This window comes from Xenia sp. Carnegie-2017, unplaced genomic scaffold, assembly GCF_021976095.1.
Source record: "Xenia sp. Carnegie-2017 unplaced genomic scaffold, XeniaSp_v1 HiC_scaffold_22, whole genome shotgun sequence".
Lineage (NCBI taxonomy): Eukaryota > Metazoa > Cnidaria > Anthozoa > Malacalcyonacea > Xeniidae > Xenia > Xenia sp. Carnegie-2017.
This window is the reverse complement of record NW_025813485.1, coordinates 16,091,467-16,117,596: the sequence shown is the minus strand read 5'-3', so window position 1 is coordinate 16,117,596 and position 26,130 is coordinate 16,091,467. Positions and strand designations below refer to the sequence as shown.

General features: G+C 32.0%; 5 protein-coding genes across 5 annotated transcripts; all 5 read left to right on the top strand.

The window, feature by feature from the left end:
* The first annotated feature begins 325 nt into the window (after nucleotides 1-325).
* Nucleotides 326-14,977, top strand: LOC124446014 (THO complex subunit 2-like). Its single transcript, XM_046996804.1, has 47 exons — nucleotides 326-389; nucleotides 456-532; nucleotides 608-702; nucleotides 1,520-1,568; nucleotides 1,668-1,735; nucleotides 1,985-2,112; nucleotides 2,347-2,477; nucleotides 2,636-2,802; nucleotides 2,932-3,027; nucleotides 3,336-3,434; nucleotides 3,584-3,637; nucleotides 3,752-3,927; nucleotides 5,015-5,204; nucleotides 5,271-5,312; nucleotides 5,465-5,595; nucleotides 6,870-6,971; nucleotides 7,106-7,190; nucleotides 7,251-7,344; nucleotides 7,545-7,625; nucleotides 7,790-8,004; nucleotides 8,134-8,316; nucleotides 8,450-8,614; nucleotides 8,697-8,750; nucleotides 8,828-8,928; nucleotides 9,044-9,170; nucleotides 9,235-9,379; nucleotides 9,627-9,784; nucleotides 10,080-10,140; nucleotides 10,220-10,287; nucleotides 10,420-10,542; nucleotides 10,651-10,719; nucleotides 10,900-11,015; nucleotides 11,082-11,160; nucleotides 11,542-11,604; nucleotides 11,681-11,731; nucleotides 11,827-11,851; nucleotides 11,936-12,034; nucleotides 12,416-12,513; nucleotides 12,591-12,745; nucleotides 12,823-12,884; nucleotides 12,952-12,990; nucleotides 13,106-13,165; nucleotides 13,258-13,312; nucleotides 13,532-13,755; nucleotides 13,860-13,919; nucleotides 14,273-14,331; nucleotides 14,485-14,977. The coding sequence occupies exons 1-38, from the start codon at nucleotides 328-330 to the stop codon at nucleotides 12,439-12,441; spliced, it is 3,855 nt and encodes a 1,284-aa protein (XP_046852760.1). The 5' UTR covers nucleotides 326-327; the 3' UTR covers nucleotides 12,442-12,513; nucleotides 12,591-12,745; nucleotides 12,823-12,884; nucleotides 12,952-12,990; nucleotides 13,106-13,165; nucleotides 13,258-13,312; nucleotides 13,532-13,755; nucleotides 13,860-13,919; nucleotides 14,273-14,331; nucleotides 14,485-14,977.
* A 157-nt stretch (nucleotides 14,978-15,134) lies between these two features.
* Nucleotides 15,135-16,940, top strand: LOC124446015 (fibroblast growth factor 1-like). The gene is made up of 4 exons (XM_046996805.1): nucleotides 15,135-15,491; nucleotides 15,984-16,075; nucleotides 16,169-16,272; nucleotides 16,346-16,940. Exons 1-4 carry the CDS (start codon nucleotides 15,358-15,360, stop codon nucleotides 16,712-16,714), a joined length of 699 nt encoding a protein of 232 aa, XP_046852761.1. The 5' UTR covers nucleotides 15,135-15,357; the 3' UTR covers nucleotides 16,715-16,940.
* A 955-nt stretch (nucleotides 16,941-17,895) lies between these two features.
* LOC124446289 lies at nucleotides 17,896-20,374 on the top strand. Its single transcript, XM_046997126.1, has 3 exons — nucleotides 17,896-18,521; nucleotides 19,524-19,639; nucleotides 19,865-20,374. The coding sequence occupies exons 1-3, from the start codon at nucleotides 18,287-18,289 to the stop codon at nucleotides 20,084-20,086; spliced, it is 573 nt and encodes a 190-aa protein (XP_046853082.1). The 5' UTR covers nucleotides 17,896-18,286; the 3' UTR covers nucleotides 20,087-20,374.
* A 594-nt stretch (nucleotides 20,375-20,968) lies between these two features.
* On the top strand, nucleotides 20,969-23,053 carry LOC124445601 (GPI mannosyltransferase 4-like). The gene is made up of 2 exons (XM_046996339.1): nucleotides 20,969-22,262; nucleotides 22,653-23,053. The coding sequence occupies exons 1-2, from the start codon at nucleotides 21,237-21,239 to the stop codon at nucleotides 22,908-22,910; spliced, it is 1,284 nt and encodes a 427-aa protein (XP_046852295.1). The 5' UTR covers nucleotides 20,969-21,236; the 3' UTR covers nucleotides 22,911-23,053.
* A 65-nt stretch (nucleotides 23,054-23,118) lies between these two features.
* Nucleotides 23,119-26,092, top strand: LOC124445602 (glucose-6-phosphate exchanger SLC37A2-like). The gene is given in 6 exon segments (XM_046996340.1): nucleotides 23,119-23,440; nucleotides 23,883-24,048; nucleotides 24,051-24,177; nucleotides 24,179-24,469; nucleotides 24,750-24,979; nucleotides 25,330-26,092. Coding segments are annotated over 6 exon segments (1,239 nt in total). The 5' UTR covers nucleotides 23,119-23,170; the 3' UTR covers nucleotides 25,485-26,092.
* The last annotated feature ends 38 nt before the right edge of the window (nucleotides 26,093-26,130 follow it).

Here is a 26,130-nt window from a genome sequence, read left to right as displayed (position 1 = left end):
GATCTTCATCATATCCAAAATCATCTGTTACAACTGTAATGTGGGTCTTTCTCTGTTGAAGTCATTATGATGAAGACAGAATTTCAAAATTGTTGAGAAATACGAGAGCATTTCCACTACTGAACTAATCTTTTTGGAATAGACACTCGTCGAACTGATGCTCGGCTCAATCTCTCGGCATTTCTCTCACGTGACGTTCTAGTGACGTGAATAACGATTAGAATTGGTATTTTGAGTGATTTCCATCAGTGGTCACTGATGGTGATTTCCAAATCAATGTCAGTTAACTCATTTTGATGGATGTTTTCAAGTGAGCACTATAAGATCATGGCGGCTGTTGTGCAACCGCTTGTGAATGTTAAGAATTGGGAAAAAGAAAAATCATCGATGTAAGATATTTAAAACTCCTATTCAATCTTTTATTGAAAAACTTAAATCAAGTTTTTTTCTCTCAGCATAAAACTATGTCAATCGTTAACAACGGATGCGTCAATCGAGTCACATGGAGAAGACTTCCATAGCGCTCATTCAAGTGAGCATTTTGCATTCACATTTTAAACATCATACTTGTTTAGTTTAAAATTGAAATCACTGTTATTGTGTTTAGATTATTGCCAAGTTTTGTATGAACTAATTTCTTACGTGGCAAGAGGTCTTCTGGAGCTAGATGAAGCAAAACAAGTCCTTACTGAGATCGTCGGGGTTCGTTGTAAACGCATTTTAAATATTAGTAATGACAAAAAGTAGAAAGTGTTTTTATGACTTTGTTCGAGTGAGAATGACTTAGTAAGGGTATCCAAGAAAGCAAGAATTGTTTTTGTCTTGTTTTAAAAATATAAGAACATTCAGTTAGAAATTTTACAACGATTATTGTCGGCAAAGGCTGGCGGTCTTGTTGGCAAATACAACTATGCTGAATTGGCCAGAGTGGATTCTGTGTTGCATTTATGCCGAGTCTACTCCATTATATTTGCAAATACACGCAAACCAAGGTTGTTTACAGATGTTTTTTCCACAAAACCAAAAAATAAGGTGGTAGGGGGGAAATGCGTTATGAAAACAGCTAACTCCAAAACTTAGTTATTAAATGGTTATTATATTAATGTAAAACGAATTTTCATGGCAATCTAGTTAGCTCTCATGCGCCAAGACTGCAATGAGGTTTTGCCAATAAACCAACAAGAATATCAATTGTATGCCTGAGATCTTGGGAGTTTAGTGCATAGAATCCATCCAGGTCGATTAGCATTTTTGTATGAATTCCAGAAAAATTTTGTTGATTTATTTTGGGAAAATGTTTAAAATCTTAAATTGAACAGGTCATTAGATTTAGATTTTTGGATGAGGTTATTGAGGAACTAGACAATGATAAAGTGGGATAGAAGAGGAAAAGGAAGGATTTTGATGTCTTGTAAACATTGCGATAGAAGAGTAAATTTGTGAACAAAATAACATAACACAAGAATGTGGTTCATATTTTATGTCAAATTCATTTTGTAAAATTCATTTTATTTTGTAGCATGATAAAGAGAAGCAATCTATTTTGGTTGATGTGATTTCCATCATGGGTGCGAAAGAGTTGTTCCTGTTTAGCATATTGTGAAATTTTCAATATCTTAATAATGGTAATGTAGATCTTGATAAGAGATAACTATCCTGCTCAACAGATGTTGATGTTCAATTCTTGGGAAAAGAGGAACATGATCAATTCACATCTCTTGTGTCTGCATTAGTGGTGAGTTGATTGAGAGTTAGCTATATTCAAATATTTAAATGTTTTATTAGGTCCACTTTAATAGTATAATGCTTTAATCTATTCACAAAAGTGTTTATGCTATATTTTATTTAGACTGCAAACTTATAGTTTTTAGCTCTTGAAAAATATAATAATTATTACTTTTTGTAGTTGCCAATGACCAAATAACTGTCTTTGTTAGACCATGTGCCATCAAACCACTGAATAATTAATTCTAATGTTACACAGAGCACGTCAGTGGTTTCAGAAGAACTTATGAAGGAGCGAATTGATGTTGAAACATTGGAATCACTTGGTTTAGTGCAATCAATGAAAAGATTCAACACTAAATTTATCAAAATCAAAACTGTTCTTTTGTAAGTGAAGTCTACAAATTCTATAGATAATTGGTACTCAGAAATGGCTACTTACCAACTTATTTTGCTGAATTGCTCATGAAAAATCTATGAACAACTGTCCAATAATGAAGGCTATATTTTGTTGTGAAACTTCTTGAACTTTATTTGTGAATAACATTCACATATTGAAAAACTTTGCAGATTCTTTATTTAGCATACAAATATAAAGGCTATATTGTAAATGTTTTGTAGTTACAAGCAACAAAAATTCAATCTTCTTCGAGAGGAATCTGAGGGTTATAGTAAACTGATCACAGAACTTGGTCAAGAAATGGACACCATAAACATGTCATCATTGTTGGAAAACATTAAATCTTTGATTGGTAAGTATGTTTGTTAATACTATAAAGAACATCATGCTCATTTCGTTGATAGTTTTGATGATTGATTTTAATTAGCTTCATTTTAATTTTTAGTTGAACCAAAAGTTGTATAACAAAATGATAGATTGATCATATAAATATTTCTTTGTTTATCTTAGGGAGGTTTAATCTGGATCCAAATCGTGTACTTGATATTATGTTGGATGCTTTTGAATTACATCTTGAGCAAGAAGAATTCTTTACCACATTTTTTAAAGATTTTTCATCAAATTATCATAAATCTACTATCTGTCACATCTTGGGATTTAAATATCAATTTTATAAGGTGATTACCTTAGTCTTTATTGATTGGCACATTAACTTATGTATTGATTTTTCATTATCTAATTTAAAACTTTGTTCATAGGGCAATGATTTAATTAATTATCTAATTTATAATGATCTTTGTTCACAGGATCTACCTGAAGTGAGAACTCCTCATGAGTTGCTATATGTTACTGCTCTTCTTATAAAACATGAATTACTGGAACTTGATGATATATATGTACATGTGAGTGATGATATGTATTGTACATGTGAGTGATGATATTATATATTGTATGTATAGGGGATGATCACTGCGGGTGATAAAAATGAAATTGTCAATTATCATACATACATATGTAAATGTTGTGAAGTAATAGTGAGTGTTAGACAGTTGTATTATAAAGTATATTGCATGTAACTTAGTGTGAAATACTCTACATATCACGTCATTAAATGATAAAACTACAAATTTATGTACAAGACAGTGATGAGTTGTAAGGTTGGTAGAACTTCATACATGCCCTATAGTGTTTTAAGCATTTGTATTTATAGCTTAGTCCCAGTGACTCAGAGATATTTGAAGAAAATAATCAGGAAATAATTGATGCAAACCAAGAAGCAAAGAAAATGAATGCCGCTATTCTTGTGTCGGTAAGATATGATACATTGAACTTTAAAAGGTTGACACTACCCACTTAACCATGTAATTTGCTGATGTTAAGAGGATACATACCAGCTAGCTGATATTTACCATGTGTAATTTGTCAATATTTGCTGGATTTGAAGAATTTTCTTTTTAGGATGTTCCTACTGAAGAGAGTAAGGAGAACGAAGTAAAAGAACCATTGATTGTGGTAAATTCTGTTGCATAAACTTTTTGATTTCTATTGCTGTTTCTTTCTTTTTTGGCTAATTTGAATGTAATGTAAATAAGTGTCAAAAATAATGAAATTGTGTTGATTTTACAGCAAAAAAGATTTAATCAAAAGTTTGGTATTTGTCATGCACTCCTTCAGCTTGGGGCATGGAATCAAGCTAAACAAGCGATGGATAAACTACCAAAATACTCCGTTATTTCTGAAGCACCTGTTGTGAAAGCCTTGTGTGAACTTGTACACGTTCTTATTGAACCTCTATATCGTCAGTATGTTACAATTTTGTCTCATCTTTGTTCTTATTGAACCTCTATATCGTCAGTATGTTACAATTTTGTCTCATCTTTGTTCTTATTGAGCCTCTATATCGTATGTTACAATTTTGTCTCATCTTTGTTCTTAATGAACCTCTATATTGTCAGTATGTTACAATTTTGTCTCATCTTTGTTCTTATTGAGCCTCTATATCGTCAATGTTACAATTTTGTCTCATCTTTGTTCTTATTGAACCTCTATATCGTCAGTATGTTACAATTTTGTCTCATCTTTGTTCTTATTGAGCCTCTATATCGTCAGTATGTTACAATTTTGTCTCATCTTTGTTCTTATTGAACCTCTATATCGTCAGTATGTTACAATTTTGTCTCATCTTTGTTCTTATTGAACCTCTATATCGTCAGTATGTTACAATTTTGTCTCATCTTTGTTCTTATTGAACCTCTATATCGTCAGTATGTTACAATTTTGTCTCATCTTTGTTCTTATTGAACCTCTATATCTTCAGTATGTTATAATTTTGTCTCATCTTTGTTCTTATTGAACCTCTATATCGTCAGTATGTTACAATTTTGTCTCATCTTTGTTCTTATTGAACCTCTATATCGTCAGTATGTTACAATTTTGTCTCATCTTTGTTCTTATTGAGCCTCTATATCGTCAGTATGTTACAATTTTGTCTCATCTTTGTTCTTATTGAACCTCTATATCGTCAGTATGTTACAATTTTGTCTCATCTTTGTTCTTATTGAGCCTCTATATCATCAGTATGTTACAATTTTGTCTCATCTTTGTTCTTATTGAGCCTCTATATCGTCAGTATGTTACAATTTTGTCTCATCTTTGTTCTTATTGAGCCTCTATATCGTCAGTATGTTACAATTTTGTCTCATCTTTGTTCTTATTGAGCCTCTATATCGTCAGTATGTTACAATTTTGTCTCATCTTTGTTCTTATTGAACCTCTATATCGTCAGTATGTTACAATTTTGTCTCATCTTTGTTCTTATTGAACCTCTATATCGTCAGTATGTTATAATTCTTGTTGTTGGAAAGAAATTTTCTTTTTTATCTATTAAAGATATTCAACTAAAGCTGCACGTGGTCGACCTTACTCCAACATGTTGTATAACGGACATGCGCAGTGCATGTTATTTACTGACTTAACCAATTGTGTATTTCCCATGTTGCTTCAACTTGGGCCTTTTTTGTCTTTTGATCCGATTTTAATGGCCAAAGTTGTGAGGATTGGACGGTTTTTTTTAAAGGAGGTTGGATTTTGCCTTCAGAAATTTGGTCAATAGCAAACACTAACTGAAATTTCAATTACTTTGTAGAACCCAAACTGTTCATCTATTCAAGACAAAGATTCCAAACTGGTAAGGGACTTGTATAAAAAATATCACGGCTGTCTTAAGGTAGACATTACCTGTGTTATCATTGCTGTGTTATCATTGATTGACTTTGTTCAGATCATTGATAGAAAGACTGGAATATTAAATATCTATTTGTTTTGTATATGATTTTATAGCTGGCGGTTTGGAATGGTCTTATTGATTTAGTTGACCAAGTATTATTTCCTTCACTCACCTTACTGGAATGTAATCCTAGTATTGCTGAAGAAGTATGGATTTTACTCAAGGCTTTTCCTTATACTATAAGGTAAAAGTTCATTTGATGTATTTGACCTGAGTGTCGGTAGATTAACTGACTTTGTATGTTTAAAATTTAAGTTTGCATATTATAATTTAATCGTAATAATTCTGCCCTGCATTGCGTCACCATAAAGCTGTTTAGAATGAAGTTAAAATGACATCACGAAATAACATCACAAATTCATTTTAACACATTGAATTTCGCGGTGCTTTGGTTGTTAGTACATTGAATCTTTCTTTAGTACAATGATTCATGATTTTGAGTTATTTGTAAGAAAGACGTGGGGAAGTTTTTATGGAAGAAAGATGCATCAAAGGATGAATCTGTTTTTCAGATAAATTCTTCAAATTCTTTGACCTGAAATCTTCCTAAAGTAATATCATTTTGTTGGTCTTGATCGTTCCACGTTAGAAATTGTTTTCTGATGTTTATTTCGCATTGACTGACAAACAAATATCCAGACATTTACCTGGATCATCTATGTCCGTACACATACATTGGTAAAGTAACACAATTGTATTGTCTTCGTCATAGCAAAGGAACAACGACGAAAGGTAAACGCAAATACACACTATAAAGACTGCTCAAAACAAAACATAGGACAAACATCAAAGAAAATCGAAACAAGACTCACAGAACATAAAAACGCCATAAAACGACAAGATCCAAACTCACTACCGGCAGAACATACGTATGCAAATAATCACACCTTCGACCGGACAGAAACTAAAGTATTTGCACGCGCACAGACTAAACACGCACACGAATTTAAAGAAGCTTGGTACAGTAAAGACAACGATACAATAAACAGACATAATGACATACCAATCATATACTCACAACTAAAGAAAAAGGACGAAAAACTACAAACAACACCATAACTACAACATTACATTTCTATAGTAACATCAATCATATTCACAACACAGCAATATTACGTGTCCCTATGTATATACACCTGGATCATGTAATATCCATACACCTACATATGTATATACACCTGGATCACGTAATATCCATACACCTACATATGTATATACACCTGGATCATGTAATATCCATACACCTACATATGTATATACACCTGGATCACGTAATATCCCTATGCATACTTATGTACGTTGCTGGACGTTAGTTTATCTAAAATAACAGGGGGGTTGCGCATCATTGCCAAGCATTTACAATTCATGAATTTTCTCCTGTTGAAAGAAAACCTTCATACGCGTGTACATTTCATCTTTTCAATCAGAATATTTGTTGTTTTGACATTATTTGGACAGATATTGTCTTTATGGACGATGGAAAAATTACTCTTACAATGTTCATCCGAAGCTGATTGATGTTAAAGCAAAAACCATAAAGAAAGCAAAATATATTGCAAAGTATGTACAATTTTTTAACGACATAGTTTTGTCCGTTATTTTTCTGTGTATGTATGTTGTCGGCTCAGTGAAGTTCTCGTCATTCTTTGAAAGACGATATTGATTGATTATTGTAAAGAATGCAATATTTTTAGACGTTTATCAAAGGAAAATGTTAAACAATCTGGTAGACAAATTGGTAAATTGAGTCACAGTAATCCTGGTGTTCTATTTGAATATGTAAGTTCGTAATTGCTTTATCACAAACTTCAGAAGTACGCATATTTCATTTTTTTTTAGATTTTAAGTCAAATACAAAAATACGATAACTTTATTGGCCCCGTGGTCGATTCCTTGAAATATCTGACGCCAATGTCTTATGACGTTTTAGCATGTATCCTTTTCAAAAGGAATTTTAAAGATTCGAGTTTGTTGAAAAGTTTTCTTTATTCTATAACACAAATTGCATTTGTCTTACGGCTAAAGGTACGAAAAATTCTTGGGACAGAAACTTTTATACTTGTAAGAGCAACTATTTTTTACAGATTTAGCTACTTTTATGTCGATGAATATTTCCTTATAGATGATTTATAGATTGTATTATTGAGGCTTTAGCGAATCCAGAAAAGGAAAGATTAAAGTTGGACGATACAAACATCTCAGAGTGGTTGAAAAGTTAGTGTATTTTAAGTTATTGTAATTTTCTCATCTTGGGACCACGCCTCAATAGTTATATTAAAATTTACGTAATGGTTTCTGTGTTTCGATGGCCTGATGCAAATATGAGATGGCCTCATCCAAACTTGTTATTTTTTAAATTCAATTTTAAAAATTTTCAGGTCTTGCGATCTTTTGTGGAACAGTATTTAAGAAATACAGCATCGAATTGACTGGTCTACTTCAGTACGTTGCCAATCAACTAAAAGCTGGCAAAAGTTCAGACTTGCTTATTTTACGAGAGGTCGTTCAAAAAATGTCAGGAATTGAAATATCCGAAGAAGTAACAATGGATCAACTTGAGGCTTTATCGGGAGGGGAAATGTTGCGTGCTGAGGTGATTAAAATTACTGATCGTTGATTGGTCTTATTCTTGATCACGTGGTTATACGTTATGATGTTCGGTAAAATTATGAAGAAATGATTGAGGAGAGTTATGTTAAGTTTTTAAACAAATTCATGATAGGGTGGATGGTTTGGACAGATAAGAAATACAAAGAAATCATCACAAAGATTGAGAGACACTTTAATGAATGGCGATCTTGCATTTCCTTTGTGTATATTGATGGCGCAACAACGTAACTCCATTATCTTCTTTGATGAGCCTTCTAATAGACATTTGAAACTTGTTGGAAAATTATATGACCAGGTAAAGTTGCTGACATCTTTTATTCTTATAATAACAACTTACTTTCTAGTTATGTTTTTTTACATACGTTGTTGTATTTGAAAATAGAAGTGAAATGTTTAACACATAACCTGTTTCGGGTTTTTTTTTTCAGTGTCACGATACTATGGTTCAATTTGGGGGTTTTTTGGCTACACAATTAAACAAAGAGGATTACGTTAACAATTTGCCTTCTTTGGAAGATCTTGTTCAGAATTTTTCTATATCTCAGGATGCTGCTTTTTTCTTGGAAAGACCCATGTTTGCTAATAAAATACAGGTTTTTTATATTTTACTCATGACTTTCAGAGAATTTAAAACTTTTTCTGTATGTAATGCATTTTTTGTGTGTTTATTGTTAGGCAACTTTTGAAGAAGCTGAAAATAACGAAAAATCAAAAAATTTATCCCCAAAGGTAGCCTTAACATTGTTTGTTAATTAATTGATGCCATTTTGAACTTTAAACAATCCGTCTTGATTTTTTGACTTTAGCAAATTTTTAAACTATATATAAATGCTGTAAACTCAGTGCTGGAGCCTATCACGCAAAGTGTCATAAATCTTCATCCATTGAGAGTTTGGAATAACATCAGGTATATTTTATTTTCATAATAAAGTTTATCATAAATAGCTTCTTCACAATGTTATTCTCGGCTTTTAAATATTTAAATTTTGTTCTAATGCTATAAACGTTTTCTTGAACATCAGTCCGCAGTTGTACGTTGCGTTTTGGTCTCTTACAATGTATGACTTGCATGTTCCTGTTGAAAGATACGAAGCAGAGAAAAATAAAATATCAGATTTGTTAGTAAACGTGGATGAAAACAAAGAATTGGTAAGTGGATTTAGTGATTATATTGTCGTTATTGTAATTCATTGGAAATTTTCTTTGTTTTCAGAACTCCATGAGCAAAAAGAAGAAGGAAAGAGAAAGATGTCTGGGTGCTATTGAAAAACTGAAAGAGGAACAGAAAGAACAAGATCAGCATACCCAAAGAATCAAAGAATGGTTGAAACATGAACAAGATAATTGGATACCTTCTAGTAAGTGTTAAATATTTTGCTCGCCTTGTGAATGTCTTCATCAATTGGCCTATAATCGTTGTGACAAAAATATTTTCGCAGTTATGTCACAATAATTAGACAAACAGTTCATCACATTGTTCAACGTGACAAAATGGACCGTTGATTTCATTCTGATTATTTTATTATTGTTTTAATAAAGTTTTTTTCTCTGATCACCAAAAGTAGTTTGTCTTCCGACTTGAAAATGTGCGTTTTACTTTTTCAGAATCATCAAAGAACGAGTCTGTCACTCAGCTTTTGCAGTTGTGTATTTTTCCACGATGTGTTTTCACTGCCAGTGATGCGATTTTCTGCGCTAGATTTGTCCATATGCTTCATAACTTAAAGACGCCAAACTTTTCAACTCTTTTGTGTTTTGATCGGGTAAGCATTTGTTATTTATGCTATGTGTTGCCTAGTACATTGAGGGATAAGGGTGTATAAATAGAATAAACGTGGAGAGGGGATAGCTAAAACACTGTAAATACTGCTTCTTATCATTATACATTTTAAATGTTTTCGTACTATTATAGCGAACAAATGACTGCATATAGTTGAAAGGACACACGTAGTGTTTACTGTTTCTGTGGTGTAGAATTAGTCACTGACATTAACTCATGTGGCTGCTAGGAAAGCTTAAATTGTGTAGATTTTATTTTGATCTTGTTTTATTTTGTAGGTTTTCTCTGATATTTCATATACCGTTACAACACTTACAGAAAGTGAAGCTAGCAGATATGGTGTGTAAACTACAGCGTAACACAATAAAGTTTACCTCATAAACTGACATTTACCGCGTGATTTTGTCTACTTTTTCAGGTCGTTTTCTATCATCAATGTTGGAAATTGTCATGCGGTGGCACAAAGACAAAAAGATCTACGAAAAGGTATGTCGAGAGCTAACGAGAATATTACTGATCTCTCTCTCTTTTTTTTAAAATAAAACATGTGAATATGTCTTTGAAGACGTACAGTTTGATGTACTTAAAGATGTGCAAAAATGCTTCAATATTTTTTAGGAATGTGGAAGTTATCCAGGTTTTGTGACTGTCCTACGAACAACAAACACCGACAAAGCTGAACATCTAGATTACGAAAATTTTCGTCATGTTTGTCATAAATGGCAGTACAAACTTACCAAGGTATTATTCAAGTAAATCACCTTGTCAAAAATGTTAGGATAATATTGGGGTTCATCAACTGTATACGTTGTCTTGTGTGTATTATATATGTTTTTTGTTGTGTCACAGGCCTTAGTGGTGTGTCTTGAGTCAAAAGACTATACTCAAATAAGAAATACGATGATGGTGTTAATAAAGGTCAGTATGCTATCTACTCTATATACTACAGCCATTCAAAGATTACTTTCAATGGCTGTAGTAACAGCTATGTGAACAGTATAAAATATATCTACGAATGCTAGTTATGGTAGCACTGTAACTCTACATAGCAATGTAATCCTTCAAATCGATGAATAACTCTGTTTCATTGTCGTTTAGATCCTCCCTCATTATCCAAAAGTGTCTAACCTTGGTATGGCTTTGGAAAGACGTGTTGAGAGAATTTGTGAAGAGGAAAAAGAGAAGAGAAAAGACCTTTATGCTTTGGCAATTGGGTTAGTATGTGTATTTGTCTTTAATGATGGCCATGTTTGTTTACATTGCATTATATTTATTGTTAGCTACGCTGGAAGATTACGTTCACATAAATCTGAAATGATTCCTGAAGGAATGTTTCATAGGAAAGCTCCTGATGCCAAGGTACTGTCATCATAGAAATCACTTTACAATTTATATCCATTAGAGTCCTGTCTGTACTGTCCTATCATATGCTATACATGGTATTTTTATCTCACGCTCGTGTAATGAAAGAATATCTTACGATAAAAAGTGAGATGATTTAACACAAAATTAATTGTATTATATAAGACGTAGCGTTTTGTCGTCGTCCCAATATTTGTGGTTGTCTTGATTGTGCAAAAGAACATCTCATACTTTGACATTAAACAAATCTTTATATCTTGAGAATGAAAAGACATATGCATAAGTTATTCGAAGACGTTTTGTTGTGTATTGTATAAGCAAGAGAGTAATTTTTAAATAAGAATACTATCTCCCTTTAAATTTATGTATTATTTACAGACTAATGCAAGTACCGCTAATATTGCTTCCCACAATGGAGTTAAAGCAACCGAAAATAAACAGGTAGGAATATTTTATCTCTTTTATTTTTTGATAATCTCATTTAAAAAGTTTTTATTTTTATTTTTGTTTTTGAAAGGAGATTGAAGAAAAATCTACGTCATCATCCCAAGGGAAACATGAAAACAAGGTTTGCTTATCTTAACGAGACCGAGAACAGTCAATGACACTTCGCGTAAATTTTTAATAATAATATTTATTTATTATCATTTTGTGTCATTTTAGCTACAGAGGGAGAAAAAAGTGAAAGGTAGTTCGGAATTTCATTATTATAAAATCTACTAAGCACTGCTACTAACTTTGGAAAGTTTTATGTCTTTTCTTTTTTCTCAAGTGATTCGATCAAAGACCATCAAAATGATGACAATAAGACCTCCATTAAAACTTCTTCCCAAAATCTTTCGTCTGAAAAAAATTCATCATCATCGCTCAAGTAAGTTTTATTTGCTAGCCAGTTTTACGTTTTACCTATGAATTGTGTAAACAAGGTTGCTAGTTATATACATCACTTGTGAATTGTTGAAATAAGGTAACTGGTTATATACATCACCTATGAATTGTGTAAACAAGGTTGCTAGTTATTTACATCACTTATGAATTTTTGAAATAAGGTAACTGGTTATATGCATCACCTATGAATTGTGCAAACAAGGTTGCTAGTTATTTACATCACTTGTGAATTGTTGAAATAAGGTAACTGGTTATATGCATGACCTATGAGTTGTGTAAACAAGGTTGCTAGTTATTTACATCACTTATGAATTGTGTAAATAAGGTAGTTTCGAAGATGTTAATTAGTGATTTTTTAAAACAGGAAAACACCTTCCAGTAATGGTATGAAGAACAATGTAAGTACTACCAACAAAAAATCGTCATCAAATGACGTTGCAGGAAGAACAAAAGTGAGTCAAGGTGAGGAAATCCCCCGAATTAAGGATAGTGTTTAAAATGTTTGAATATGAAATCGATGAAAACTTTTTATGATTTAGTAAGTCAACAGTAAAAGAATCACCAAAGTCTAAAGAACAAAAAGAAAATGAACGAGAAAAACAAAAAGATTATGATAAATCAAAAAATAACGATTTAAAGTCGAAACGTATATCTGCAAACAATGTTGATTCTCCTCAAGATGAATACGACAAAGGTTTGTTCTTACTTTGCCTATGTAAAATATTCATGCAAAGGTCCACATGATACATGAATAAATTGTGTATTTATTAGAACCGAAAAGACGTAAAATTGATAAAAACGAGAGTCATTTATCTTCTCCGAGCTCATCAAAGGTTTTATTTTCAAACGTAGAATCCTATATTACTCAAAGAACTTCAATTGTTTTTCATATCTTTACAGGAAAGTACACCAAGCACTCCAGTTGAAGCAGCATCAAAGGTCAGTATCATTCATCGGCAGTAATGTTGATCAGAAAACACCTCTTTATCTCTTGTGTTTAACATTTGTTGTCGCGAACAAATCTTAATTTGTTATGTTCGTTTTTTCATTTAAGAATGAAGAAAGCAGACCTAGTAAAGAGAAAGAAAAAAATCAAAAATTAGATCGCAAGAGAGTATGTAGTTTCCTTCTCACTACTATTACCATAAAGAATATCTAAATAATAACAAAAATTTCTTTTATGTTCTTTTTTAATTAAACTTTAAGACAACAGAAGTTGTCGATGCTAAAGAAATAAAACGAAGAAAAGATGACGAAACGAGTAAGATGTTAATCAAGCTTAGTGACAAAGATAAGATTTTTTTACATTGTTGTATCGTTGTATTGTGTTCTGTTTTCAGAGTCTTAATACTTTCTTATATATTTACTCTAGAGTTAATAAACCTTTGTACAAAAACATCTGATGATTATATAGTTATTAAATAAAATTGATGTCATTTTTAGTTATTTATCTTGATTTATAAATTTTTTTTGACATAAGGTCCAAGCAGAAAGACGCCAGCTTCTGATGAAAAACCGAAAGAAAAAGAAGTTGTTTGCGTCTTAATGTTGTTAATTTCTGTATTTTAAAGATTCGGCGACGATGAATTTTTCTGTTTGCAGGAAAAGATAAAACCAACAGTAATTAAACTATCGCGCGATGATAATTCGAAGAAAGATCGCGAAAAAATCAAAGATAAAGATAAATATAAGGAAAAAACTAAAGTAAATTGTTATATACCCACATAATACGTCATTTTCACGTGTGTATCATGTACTTATCACGTGTAGTGTACTTCCACTGAAATAGAAATTTTCTTTGCTTGCAGTTGAAAGAAAAGGAAAAAGAAAAGAAGAAAAAAACCGAAGAAAAATCGTCGAATAATAAGGTAAAGATTTTCCTTTAGTTAACATTATGCTACTGCAGTAAACATTCGACTAAATTAAAAAAAATACTATCCAAACAAACGTAGGTAGATTCTCTTGTCAATGAATCATTAATAAAATGTTTTCAATTTTTTTACTAAATATTTTATATGTATAGCTATTTTGGGTTGATAATAACAATTCTACTATTTTGAAGTATCATTACAAATGAATAAAATGATCACATTGACACGACATTTTTAAAGATATTTATTGTGGTTTATGAGTGACGATTTTTCTTTGATGTTTTTTCTGCGTATTTTTATAATTGTGGTAAACCAAGTTTCAAATTAACGAGATCTCTCTTTAAATGTAGAAAGAGCTCAAGAGCAAAGATAAGGAAAGTAGGGAAGATGAAAAATCGCAAAAGAAGCCGTATCCTCTTGACTTAGACGTGTATTGCATTGTTTGATGCTTTTATATTTCAGTATTTAATTTTAATATTTCTTTAATGTTGTTCGGACTGAACTAACATTTAAAACATTTTTGTCTCTTAACATTGACGAATCCTTAATTCTGTGGCTAAAGACATTCAGAGTCAAGAAGAAGTAGATGACACAACTAACAATGTCTCAAAACGTTAAATACATTACGACAGAGAAAGCGTAACTATGTTGTCTCGTTGCTTGTTGTTGTCATGGTGATTTTTGATTTATAGCAACTTTTTGTGATCCGTCTTATCCGACTTTCTCCGGATACGTTGGCTAATTTCTGTCTTATTTTAGCTTTATTTATGTTAAATATGTATTCGCCAATCAGACCATCCATGAACAATAATAACTTTTATTGAAAGTTTTTATTGAAAACACATTGACGATGTTTGCGTTATAAAAAGTGAAAAAATCTGATCTTGGAAGGTCTGGGCTTTTTTAAAGAATTACTGAAATTTTACAACATGTTCACGCTTTTTATTTCTTAGCATAACTTTATTCATTTTAATGTTGTATTGTAATTCCGGGACTAGGAGGGCTAATACACTTTCACAATAAAAATCACTGTTCCACTGTGAACCAACATAAAAGAATTGCGTTTCACATATTGGTTTTTGTGTTTTTGTATGAAAAGGCTAACTCGACTGTATATAATATAAGTTTCAGGTGTAATTATGTTAGTATTTAAGTACTGACTTTCATTGAACTCGCTTTTAACCATCGTTTAATATGGAAATAATTGTTCGTGGTAAGTTAACTTTGAAATTTATTCTTGTTCAATTTCATTTAATACAACTGAAATTTGTCAAGGAATTAGTCTACAATGCTTTATAAATATTGTATATAATTGTGAATGATAAAAGAGCCAGTTAGAATTTAATTGTCTTGTCAAAGATATTAGAAAACACCTTTATATATCAAATTATTTCTCTTCATTTTCTTTTATTTCTTATCGAGTAAAAATGCTTCCATGTATGTACAAGTAAATAAAATTATTCATGAAAATGTCGTTTTCTTTCATTCAGATCAGGTGCGCCGTAGTCAATTTTGGTGGCCAAGAGAGTTTGAGCAAACTATGAAATTACCAAGAATCAAAAATTCGAGGTTGGAAATGTAAAAAACTTTTTGTCCAGTGCATTTTATATTACAAATACAACAAAGAAACTTGCCGTGTAATATTACCACGTTGACATTTCTATGAATATAATTAAAACTATATGAATTCAAAGTCCACCTTCATAACGATCTTTAATATTTTCCCAATTGCTCTCTTGATATAACTTGCAACGAGATGATTGTTCTATTCATTGACTATTGACTTGTCTCATCCAGAAATAATCCCAACCTTGGTCATGTGATATGGTATTTATGGCCAATGAAGCATAAGTCATGATGTTCACAGTTTTGTTGATGTCAATAATTGTCAATGAAACACGTTGTCCCCAGTTTTGATTTCAATTATTGATCCCTTGTACTTTAGGAATCCTTTGTATTTAGTAAAGATCTCAATACTTCTCTAAATTTTCTCCATATTTATGTAATGCTTTTAATATTGTAAGTTAAAACTTTATAATGTTTCATACCGTATGTACACAGGCGTCGTCGTTTGTTCTGTCGTAATGGTTTTTACCTTCGTGTAACTGCGGATAAACGTGTGTCGGGAACCACAAATCCTTTTGATCCTTCAGGTTAGAAACGTTCACAATATTTATAACCATTATATAGTAAAACATCGATGTTAATGTTGCAGTGTGACTCTACTGTGAACCTTATGTTTTTAGTTGTGTTTGATCTTGTACCCACTGGTGATAATGGCGTAAATATTCTGAATGTTAAAACTGGTTTTTACGTTGCAATTGATCAAAATGGAGACATCATGGCAAAGGTAAATTTTGACTTCTAAATGCTGAAGAAAAGACTACAATTCTCCGTGTTTATAATGTTTTATGTTTTACCAGTCATCTCCTGATGTCGAGTGCGTATTTCAAGAATCGATTACCAACAATTTTTACGACATTTTCAAACGTCCTAGAACATCAGGACCTCCATTTGTCATTGGCCTTCGAAAAAACGGTGACGCTGAATCAACTTTGTATCGAGGAAAAAAACAGGCAAAATTTTGTGAATTTTGTTTCGTGTCCCAACTTATCTACATCCACTCAATGGGCAAAACTAGAAGTATTGTTGAAAAAATTTCATCACTTGACCAAACGGATAATGTCCTCGATCGTTCGACCACGAAACATACGATTACTTTGGTTACACATGAGAAACCAGTTCCCACACGAAAACTAAGGGCAGCTGATTATTATGCGCAAAAGCAGTAAAGTTGGAAAACAATGTATAAGTTAAAGACCAAATACATTATATTTTCTTAATTTTCGCACATGTAAACTTTTTCTCTAAACGTTTCGCTTTCCTTGCGTATTCGTTTGTTCTTTTTACTCTTGCTTATTGGTATCGCGTTAAACTTATATAGCATTCATTGTTCCATCTTTATGTAAATTATTCGAAGCTTTGCTGATTTAAAATTATTGAAATTTTCAAATACTATTCTTCAATTAGTTATATCTCCGTAAAGTAGTTTGATAGGCTGGATCAATCTATCATTTCTGCCGAATGCCAACTGCCGAACAAACATCGTTAAAAATAAAACGGTTCAGTTTATATGACTGATTTGATTATAGTATTCTGCTCAGTGATCGTTGCCAGAAAACCTGCTAACATGCAGTTAATTATAGGTGTCAATGGTCGGAAATCCTTGGTAATAACTCGAACAAGATTCAAACCTCAACATCTGGGTGTATTTAATTATAGATATGCATAAAAAGCACTTGCTAATGTACGATGATTAAGCAATTCCGCTTTATTTACTAGAAAGTCGTGTGTTCTTCAAGTGTTTAATGAATCTGTTTTAAATTGTTTCCTTGACATCTGAAATAAATAGTTTTCATTAGCTACAGTTAAACGTTTTTGGAAAAGGCAATGTTTTAAGGACTCTTTATACACTGGCACATATATTTAGATATTTGGCAGCGCAACCAAAATATTTTGGACTCACTGCAACTCCCTACAGAAGAAAGGAAATTTTGCCTTTATAGAAAAGAAAACAGTAGGAAGTATATAATTTAGTAGGCATAGAGCAAATTCATTCTCTTGATTTTTCCATACCTACAGTGCTTTGAGAACTGTCTCTTTGTGAAGGCAAAATAGTTAAATACGTTTAGCTTTATTTTTAATTCAACAACATTCCTTACCATCACATGAATTTTCCTATCTGAATGTAACTCTTAAGTATCAGCAAACGACTTTTTAAGAACCAAGCCTAAATGAGCCATTACTTTGATGATAATTTTAACTTGGTAATTTTCATTCTTCATTATTGCAATAGTTCTTGAAAACGCCATCATTTGTTAAAGTAGAAATGTCGACAACTTGCAATTTAGTAGATGAGAGATAAGGTTTCATGTTGTTGACAGAAAGTCATTTAACAATGTATAATAAACGATTGAATTTTCTCTTTAGTAGAGGTTTTGTAAAGGATTTGATCCTATCCTTTCGATGTTGTTGTCAAGTGTAGAAATGTTGGATTAATAAACATAAATATCGAAGTGTTCTTCTCACCATATGATTAAGTACGATTTAAAACAATTAGGACAATTAATACTAGACTGTCGTTGATAAATTCTGTCGATCAATGTTGCGTTAGAAAATGAACAAAAATATTCAGGTCATTTTCAGGTCAGATGAGACCTAAAAGAAACGACGTTTTTGATTTCGAAAACCAAGCCAGGAAACGGAAATGTAGCCATAATCTAGTATAGTCTTGGTAAACGCTTTGATCGCGATCGTCGTATTTTAATGAAATGTAAAAGGTTTTAAAGCAGCTCATCAAAGAAATGAATTGCTCTATGAGATGTACAAATCATCAAGAATTTTCTCATCGTCAAGGTTGTATTTTCACCGACTTTCATCTTCATGATGAAAGTAGAGATGTTCAGTTTCTGAATCGACGAAGGCTTCCTGCTAATCCAATACGAAGAATTTGTAGACTGCAAAATAAAAATGGTTTTTTTCTTACTATGTCACAATCCGGAGAAGTGAAAGCAACAAAGAACATCAACGACCCATTCAGTTAGTTCCTAAAATATTCATATTTACCTTTTTTGTTGCTATTCATAACTTGTCATTGCATTTTATTACATCCAAGTTTTCAGTGACTTATTTGTTTTAAACATAATAACTATATCATTTAAACAAACATTTTTATATTACTATCCATTAGCAATATAAAATAAAGTATGATAAAAATTTTCGTCTAACAATGACGATGGCTATGTCTCAATTCGTTCTCTGTTTTGTTAGATAAAAAACAAAACCACAATTCTTAATAATTAGTTTAGTCTACTTTGTTGTACTTTTTATATCTACGTGGATTTCGCTATATCAATATATAGCTTAGTAACGAAGATGACAAGTTAAACAAAAATGATTCCAAAAAAGTCGATTTCTTTCGACTCAACTTGGGCTATATATATAAATATTTCGAGCAGCAGCTTTTAAAATTGTCCTATATGTATATATATGCAGTATTCAATGTAGTTACAACAATGCGCTGCTGGAGTTTGGTCACAGGTTTGGTGTTATATTCACTATCTGTTATCGTAATCTTTGTTGACCCTGCTGTTAGTTGACCTTCATCAAAGACAAATATAACATTTCCTTTGTCAACATAAGTGGTCAGTAATTTTATCTGTAACATGGAATAACTTTTTGAGTTCAATCACTTTCATGTGTATAAATATGTAAAAAACAATATTACAGAAACTTGCTACAACAGTATTCATAAACTTTAAATCACTTCATAAACCGCCGTCTTTGTAGATATACTTATTTTTGTGTTGTTGTGTTAACCTGTATACGACATTCATTTCTGTTTGTGATAAACAAAGAATTTTTCACGTTGAACAAATCACAAGATTCTTCAGCAATGATTTAAACATAAAACTTTCACACTTGCTTTACTGCCTTTAAATCATATGTACATAAATGCACAAATAAATAAATTATAAAAATAACTATATTTTTAATACATTTCGAACATTTTTTTGTAAGTTGATAAAAATTCAATTACAGGTAAAATTCAAGTTATCTCAGTGGCCAAGAATCTCATTTCATTCAGCCCTCGAGAGGATTCATTTGGAGGTTCAACATACTTAGCAGTTGATAAGAATGGACATATTTTTCTTACGGTGAGTATAATATCTTCTAGAGGTTACGTGACTACCATAATTTCTTGACATTACAACATGTTCATAAGATGTGTCTGTCAGTTGATTGTTTTAATCTGACAAGGCTATCAATTTTTATGATTTTGAGTAACATTATAGCTATCATTTTTCATCAGGATTTTTTCATGATTCTATATTTTCAATATTTGTTTTGATACCAAAAATTTATGCAGTAATTTTTCTCAGAGAAAGACGAAAGATGTGAAGATTGATCAGTTTATTTTTGAAGAAAAAATGGACGATGCATTTTACATTTCATATAAACTGAAGGCATATCGAGGAAAACGGGCTTGGTTTTTATCGATCGACGAACATGGTGAAGTAACAATGAAACGCCGTTTGCCTGGTGCCTTGAATGCAAACTCTCAATTCTATCTATTGCAGCTGAAAAAACGTCATTCTTTATAAAATTAAACTTTACTTGTTATGTTAACTATGAGTTACATATTCAGTACAAGACACGCGCCAGATATCATGCATTAGAATAGTACAATACATAGTCCTTCAAGTAACTAAACAACTTTAAAAATAAAGATCGGATATTTTTAGTTAAGGGCGAACAATGCACAGCATTATTTGTCTGAGTAGGAGTTTTTAGTCGACAGATGTAAATTATTTCACAATTAACACATGGTTATATCATAGATAATTTTAAAACTAGCTATTGATAACAATTAAAAACAAAAGCCAACTGTCGTTATTGAGTTGTTTATTTGAGAAATAAAAGTTTACGACTGATTTGTCCGGTCTATAGAGTATAGACTATAGCTACCATGAAAATCTCCTTTACAATTGTGGGCTTTTTACACCGGGGAACTATATTGCGGGGGGAGGGGGGTGGAGAAAGGGGGAGAGGTGAATAAATGAAAGACTATTTGATCCATTTGATCTATATCCCTAATTTATACCAAAATTACGACCTAAAACAGAAATATAACGAACATTCATATTATAGATAATGTTTAGTTGGGAAGGTCATTAAGGTTGATGTTTAGTACCCATCACGCTGCCCAGACGCTTTGTAGTACCCACTGCCCACGCTCCTTTTGGCGAGGTAAATTTGTAATATTTATAAATGGAATAAACAGCATACCACACTGAGCACAGGTCGTGTTTATCATTTTATTATTTCGTACATTGTCGATGGAATGGAAAAGGAAAGGATCAAAAGTTTGTATGCTGCACTTATTTTAGTTCGACTTGTCGTGCCTTGTTTCGTTCAAAGTGGTTATGTTTTTCCTGATGAATTTTTCCAATCACCAGAAATTATGGCAAGAGATATACTTCATATAAACTCTACAGTTACCTGGGAGTGGTATGAAGATTATCCTGTTCGAAGTCCATTATCTGCTTTCTTATCATCAGGTCTTCCATTTCTACTTCTCAAACAGTTTTCATCTTATATTGATGTTTCACCAACACTTTTGCTAGTGTTTCCTCGTGTTTTTCTTACATTTTTACTCTACTCTCATTTGATCTTCCTGTCTATGTTATTACGCAAAAATTGGCTATCAATTCATTTGATTGTCTTGTTGTTTTGTCAACATCCTATGTTACCATGATTTTTGCTAGTAGGCCATTTTCCAACACCTTAGAAACAGGAATATCTGCGATTCTCATTATGTGTTTAATACAGCTAACTGATCGGGTATCCATTCATGGTATTACTAAAAAGAATATTTTAATGTTTTTATTTATTGGTGGTTTCACGTCTTTTGGAGTATTTTGTAGACAAACATTTCTCATTTTTTCCATAGTACCTTATCTTGGCTATCTTATATTTAATATAAAATTTCAACAAACTACTATCCTTCCTTTTCTTGTCCAAATTATTTGCATTGCCATGGGATTTTCTCTTTGCACATGTGTTTTTATTATTGTGGACTCCTGGTATTTTAATTATTTACAATATCGTAAAATTGTTATAACTCATTGGAATTTCATTCTGTATAATTTTCATCATGCTCAGGATCATGGGAAACATCCATTTTTCACACACTTTATTGTCAACATGCCATTGTTATTTGGTCCATTGTCATTGCTTTTCTTTATTAAAATAGGAGCCCAGATTAAAAAAATTGCTTTTATTTTGAACGATGATCAAATAAAACACACAACATTCTATAAGTGTGTCCTAACTTTTCATATTGTCATACCACTCTTTATCTTGTCTTATCTTCCTCATCAAGAGCCACGGTTTCTTATGCCTCTTCTTATACCATTGGTTTTGCTGTTTTCTTCTCATCTGTTATCATCAAAATTATATCTCTATTCCTGGTTGTTATGGAATAGCATTGGCTTTATTTTCTATGGTATTTTTCATCAAGGAGGTGTTGTTACATCGTTATTTTATCTTCATAAAACCATCAATAATGAAATGCAAATTTCAAAGGTACCTTTATGTTACCATGTTGTTTATTATCATACCTACAAGCCACCATCTCATCTTCTTGCCTGGACAAACCATAATGAGATTGATAATAATAGATTATTTCTTCATGATCTGGCTGGAAGCACTCAAGAAAAACTCAGGCAAACACTAAATGAAATTGGCTCAAAATATTGTGATAAAAACAAAAACAAGGTAAAGATTTTCATTAGATTTTTCATCAAGGGGATTGATTGATGTAATTCTATAGACTGTTTTATTCTCTGAAAAGTGATTTGGAATATTTATATTGTTTACGAAAAAATTAACGACGAAATAATTTTATTGTGAACTTTTGTGAAAGACAGTGATTTGTATTTTTAATGGGAATATTGAAATAAGAGTAGAGAGCAAAGACAAATTTAAGGATAAGAGACACCCCAGAATATACAGGTTTTTGTTTTTATTGATTATTAATATCTTGCCCTAAAATCACCAAAATAAACTGTTACGTTTACTATAGCGATATTATTTGTAAATCGCAGGTATAAGATTGGTTGCGTTTATGATAACAATGATTTTTCTAATATATTAAGTTCTATTTAGGTTTATATAGCTTATCCGGCAACAGTCAAGATTCCCGTTAATTGTAAAGATAACGTCACAGTTTTCTTTCCTCATTTAACGATGGAAGATCCTCCCTCAATTGCTGACATTTTCAATATAATTCATCTCGATAATTCAGAGAAACAAGCAAGCGTATCTATGTTACAGGTCTTTAACAAACTTTGTGATAGTATGTATTTCCAACTGCAAGCATTGAAGATGCAACTTTCGTTGAAGCTTTGTACTTTGGATTTATGAAGTTATACATTGTTCTAGTAATAATTTTGGTAATAATAACTTTGCATTGTTATAAATTCTTCATTCTTAATTTTTATAGTAAAATTTCTGTAATGATATTTCATATTTTGGAAACGAAAACAATTAAAAAAGCCAGCTCAGCATTTTCTAACACAAATTTAATACATGAAGTACGCCTTATGCCAAGTATGTAAAAACTTGTAAAACCCAGAAAAACAGAGACTTTAATTACTGATGAATTTCTCGTAAAACTTTGAAATATGGTTACAGCATTGCAGACCCGTCAATTATATGCGTTTGTTTTAACGTGGCTATCATATGCATCAACGTATTTACTGCGAAAACCGCTTGGTGTTATCAAACCAGAATTGGAAAAGACACTTAATATAAAGAAGAGTGCTTTGGGCTGGCTGGATACAGCCCTTCTCTTCCCTTATGCTGTCATGCAAATGTTATTAGGAGGCCTTGGAGATAAGATAGGTGCAAGAAAGGCTTTAACTATATGTTTGGTTGGCTCTGCACTTTCAATGGTATAATGTCTCATTTTATTTGATTGGAATTATTTGAACAATTTCAGAAAGGCAAACATAGAACAGAACCAGACTACAGAGAAATGAAAAAGTCCTCTCTTGAGTGGTCAGGTGACAAGTTTAAGTGCCCCCGAGTTGTTAAACAAAAAATTTAAAATGTAGCACATTTAAGCTTTTGGGTGCATTTGTGCCCCTGAATCATCCCAGGGTTGATATTTCCAGCTTTCCTCCCTCAAGATCTTAGTGACCTATGCAATCTGGGAAAAGAGTGGAAAATAATTGATCTTAAGAATTCAAATGATTTTTTTTCATATCCAATTTTATGATGATGTATGAAGTACAAATTTGTAATTGTATATTGTAATTAATATTTCTTTTAGAAAACATTCAATTAAGCTGTAAAATGCCATCAATGAGCATTTTAAAACTTATTCTTTTTCAGATGACTTTTGGTTATTGCAAGCATTTATTGATGTTTTTACTGTTGCTGTTTTTGAATGGAACATTCCAAGCAACAGCATGGCCAAACTGTGTGAAATGTCTTAGTTCCTGGTATTCTGATGAACATAGAGCTTCAATATTTGGCTTATGGGGAACATGTACATTTGCTGGGGAATATTGGGTACTTCATTGGCTGTGTATTTACAATCATTGTATTCACCTGACTTGAGAATGATTTTCATATGGCCATCTGTTGCAGTACTTTGTATTGGTATACTTGTTTTTTACTATGAAAATGCCATCCGAGTTAGACATTGTCATTCCAGGAAAGGAACTATTGGTCAGCAACTCTACATCAACAGATCATCAAAATTTAACTTTTCTTCAAGTGATAAAATTGAAACTTGTTCCAGAACTTGTGGTGACAGTCATTTGTGTTAAACTTGTTCGATACTGTCTTTATATGTGGCTTCCAATGTATTTACATGAAGCCTTAAATTATAGCAAAGTGCAAGCTGGGATGTTATCAACATCATTTGAAATTGGCGGAGTCTTGGGGTCTGCTTTGATTGGTGTTTTCATAAAAAGGTATCTTTATTAAACAAATATTTCATATAGCTGTTCAACTGCCACCGTTTTTATTTTCTAAAAGACATTAGAAATCACATCTCTGTTCATGGGTGTCAATGTTGCGATAATTGGGGGGGGGGACCATATTCATATATTCAGTTATGCCAGGCTGATTTCTTTTGGAAATGAAATTGTTTTGAAAAGGAATTAGCCAGGCATAGCAGAATATATGAATATGGTCCCCCCAATTAAGACAGGATTGATGCCAATGTCTCTGTTTTATCTTTTTATCATTTAGAGTTCTTTCTGGTCAAGTTCTTCATGGCTGCTGTCTGTCATTATTCCTAAGTGCACTTGCCTTGATTATTTTTCATCTTACAAGTCTGTGGGGACTTTCATTCAATATTTTGTTCATGCTTATCGCAGGTATATGTAATTGTGGACCTGACGCACTATTAACTGGCTCACTCCCTGCGCAAATTGGAGAAAAAGTGAATGGACAAGCTGCTGTTTCTGGTGTTGTAAATGGTAAGTTGCATTAACTGTTAAATCAATAAGAATTTTTAAAGTTTTTCTCGCTGCTCAGCTTGATACTGATTTAAGACGTTATATTGACGTCCCATTTATAAGATGAGGATCTAGAACTCTAAGCAAACTTTAAGCATAAGGTCACCTTGGTCACCTTTCTCCGCTGTGTCCTGCTCGGGTAGCGGGTCTTTGCCGGAGAGCAAACTTTAAGCATAAACCATTGTTTAATAGAGTGATGTACGTCCTAATGTCAAATATATTGTCATAAAATTTCGGTTTTTTTTAATTACATAAAAAAGACGCAACGTGTATAAATTGTTTTTATTTTTATATGTAATGAACATTAACAGGATTTGGAGGTCTTGGTGCGATCCTCGAAGGACCGTTGATTGGGATAATAGTGGATTATCATGGATGGGCAGGAGCTTTTTATTTTATGGTTTTTTTGTCGTTTTTTGCCAGTATGACTTTGCTCAAAGTGCTACGTGAAGATTCAAAATCATAAATGACCATGATTCTCGTGGAATGTTTGAAATAAAGCGATGATTTATTGAGAAGCGAATTTTCGACCAAAGTATTAACATGTGACTCGGTTTGGTTTGGTGTAAGTAAAATTTAACCATCATTACTTTTTTTTCATCACAAAAAATGGCGGTAATTTTTTTATCTTCCAAAGTTTCAACTTCCTACACAGCTGTGAGTTTGCCAATAGAAATTACCGCGCATTCCAGCCATATTTAATGGATTACAATCTTAAACAACCAATAGAGGTTTAATATATGATGTGTAAACAGTTGAGGCGAAAAGATTAACATTGTCATCTCATCATTCAGCACGAATGAAACGTCAAATCAATTGATTTATTGCTTCTCTTCTATACAGTTAGGAAATGTTGTAATGGGCCTGGTATAGTAAAAGAAAACTTTTCATAATTTATGTAATAAATCATTCCGTTTCCACCGGGTTTTCTCAATGAGGTTCATTGACAGTAAAACAATACCTCTTTAAAAATTATTTTATTGGCTTGTAATTATATCCTTGGTTTGTCCATCAAGAAAAACACACTATTTCGCGCCTGTACATCTTGTCTGAGTAAAAAAAAATTAAAAAACATATTAAGTCAATTATTTGATAAGAAAGCTGCTAGATCA

Excerpts from the sequence above, each read along its gene's own strand:
- LOC124446014 (XM_046996804.1), top strand. The coding sequence starts at position 328 with ATGGCGGCTGTTGTGCAACCGCTTGTGAATGTTAAGAATTGGGAAAAA. Across the intron at positions 7,191-7,250 it reads CTGGTGTTCTATTTGAATAT|ATTTTAAGTCAAATACAAAA; the intron begins GTAAGTTCGTAA and ends ATTTTTTTTTAG. Across the intron at positions 8,005-8,133 it reads GGGAAATGTTGCGTGCTGAG|GGTGGATGGTTTGGACAGAT; the intron begins GTGATTAAAATT and ends AATTCATGATAG.
- LOC124445601 (XM_046996339.1), top strand. The coding sequence starts at position 21,237 with ATGATTTTTGCTAGTAGGCCATTTTCCAACACCTTAGAAACAGGAATA. Across the intron at positions 22,263-22,652 it reads GTGATAAAAACAAAAACAAG|GTTTATATAGCTTATCCGGC; the intron begins GTAAAGATTTTC and ends AGTTCTATTTAG.
- LOC124446015 (XM_046996805.1), top strand. The coding sequence starts at position 15,358 with ATGTATGTACAAGTAAATAAAATTATTCATGAAAATGTCGTTTTCTTT. Across the intron at positions 15,492-15,983 it reads CCAAGAATCAAAAATTCGAG|GCGTCGTCGTTTGTTCTGTC; the intron begins GTTGGAAATGTA and ends GTATGTACACAG. Across the intron at positions 16,076-16,168 it reads AAATCCTTTTGATCCTTCAG|TTGTGTTTGATCTTGTACCC; the intron begins GTTAGAAACGTT and ends TTATGTTTTTAG.
- LOC124446289 (XM_046997126.1), top strand. The coding sequence starts at position 18,287 with ATGAATTGCTCTATGAGATGTACAAATCATCAAGAATTTTCTCATCGT. Across the intron at positions 18,522-19,523 it reads GAACATCAACGACCCATTCA|GTAAAATTCAAGTTATCTCA; the intron begins GTTAGTTCCTAA and ends ATTCAATTACAG. Across the intron at positions 19,640-19,864 it reads ATGGACATATTTTTCTTACG|AGAAAGACGAAAGATGTGAA; the intron begins GTGAGTATAATA and ends AATTTTTCTCAG.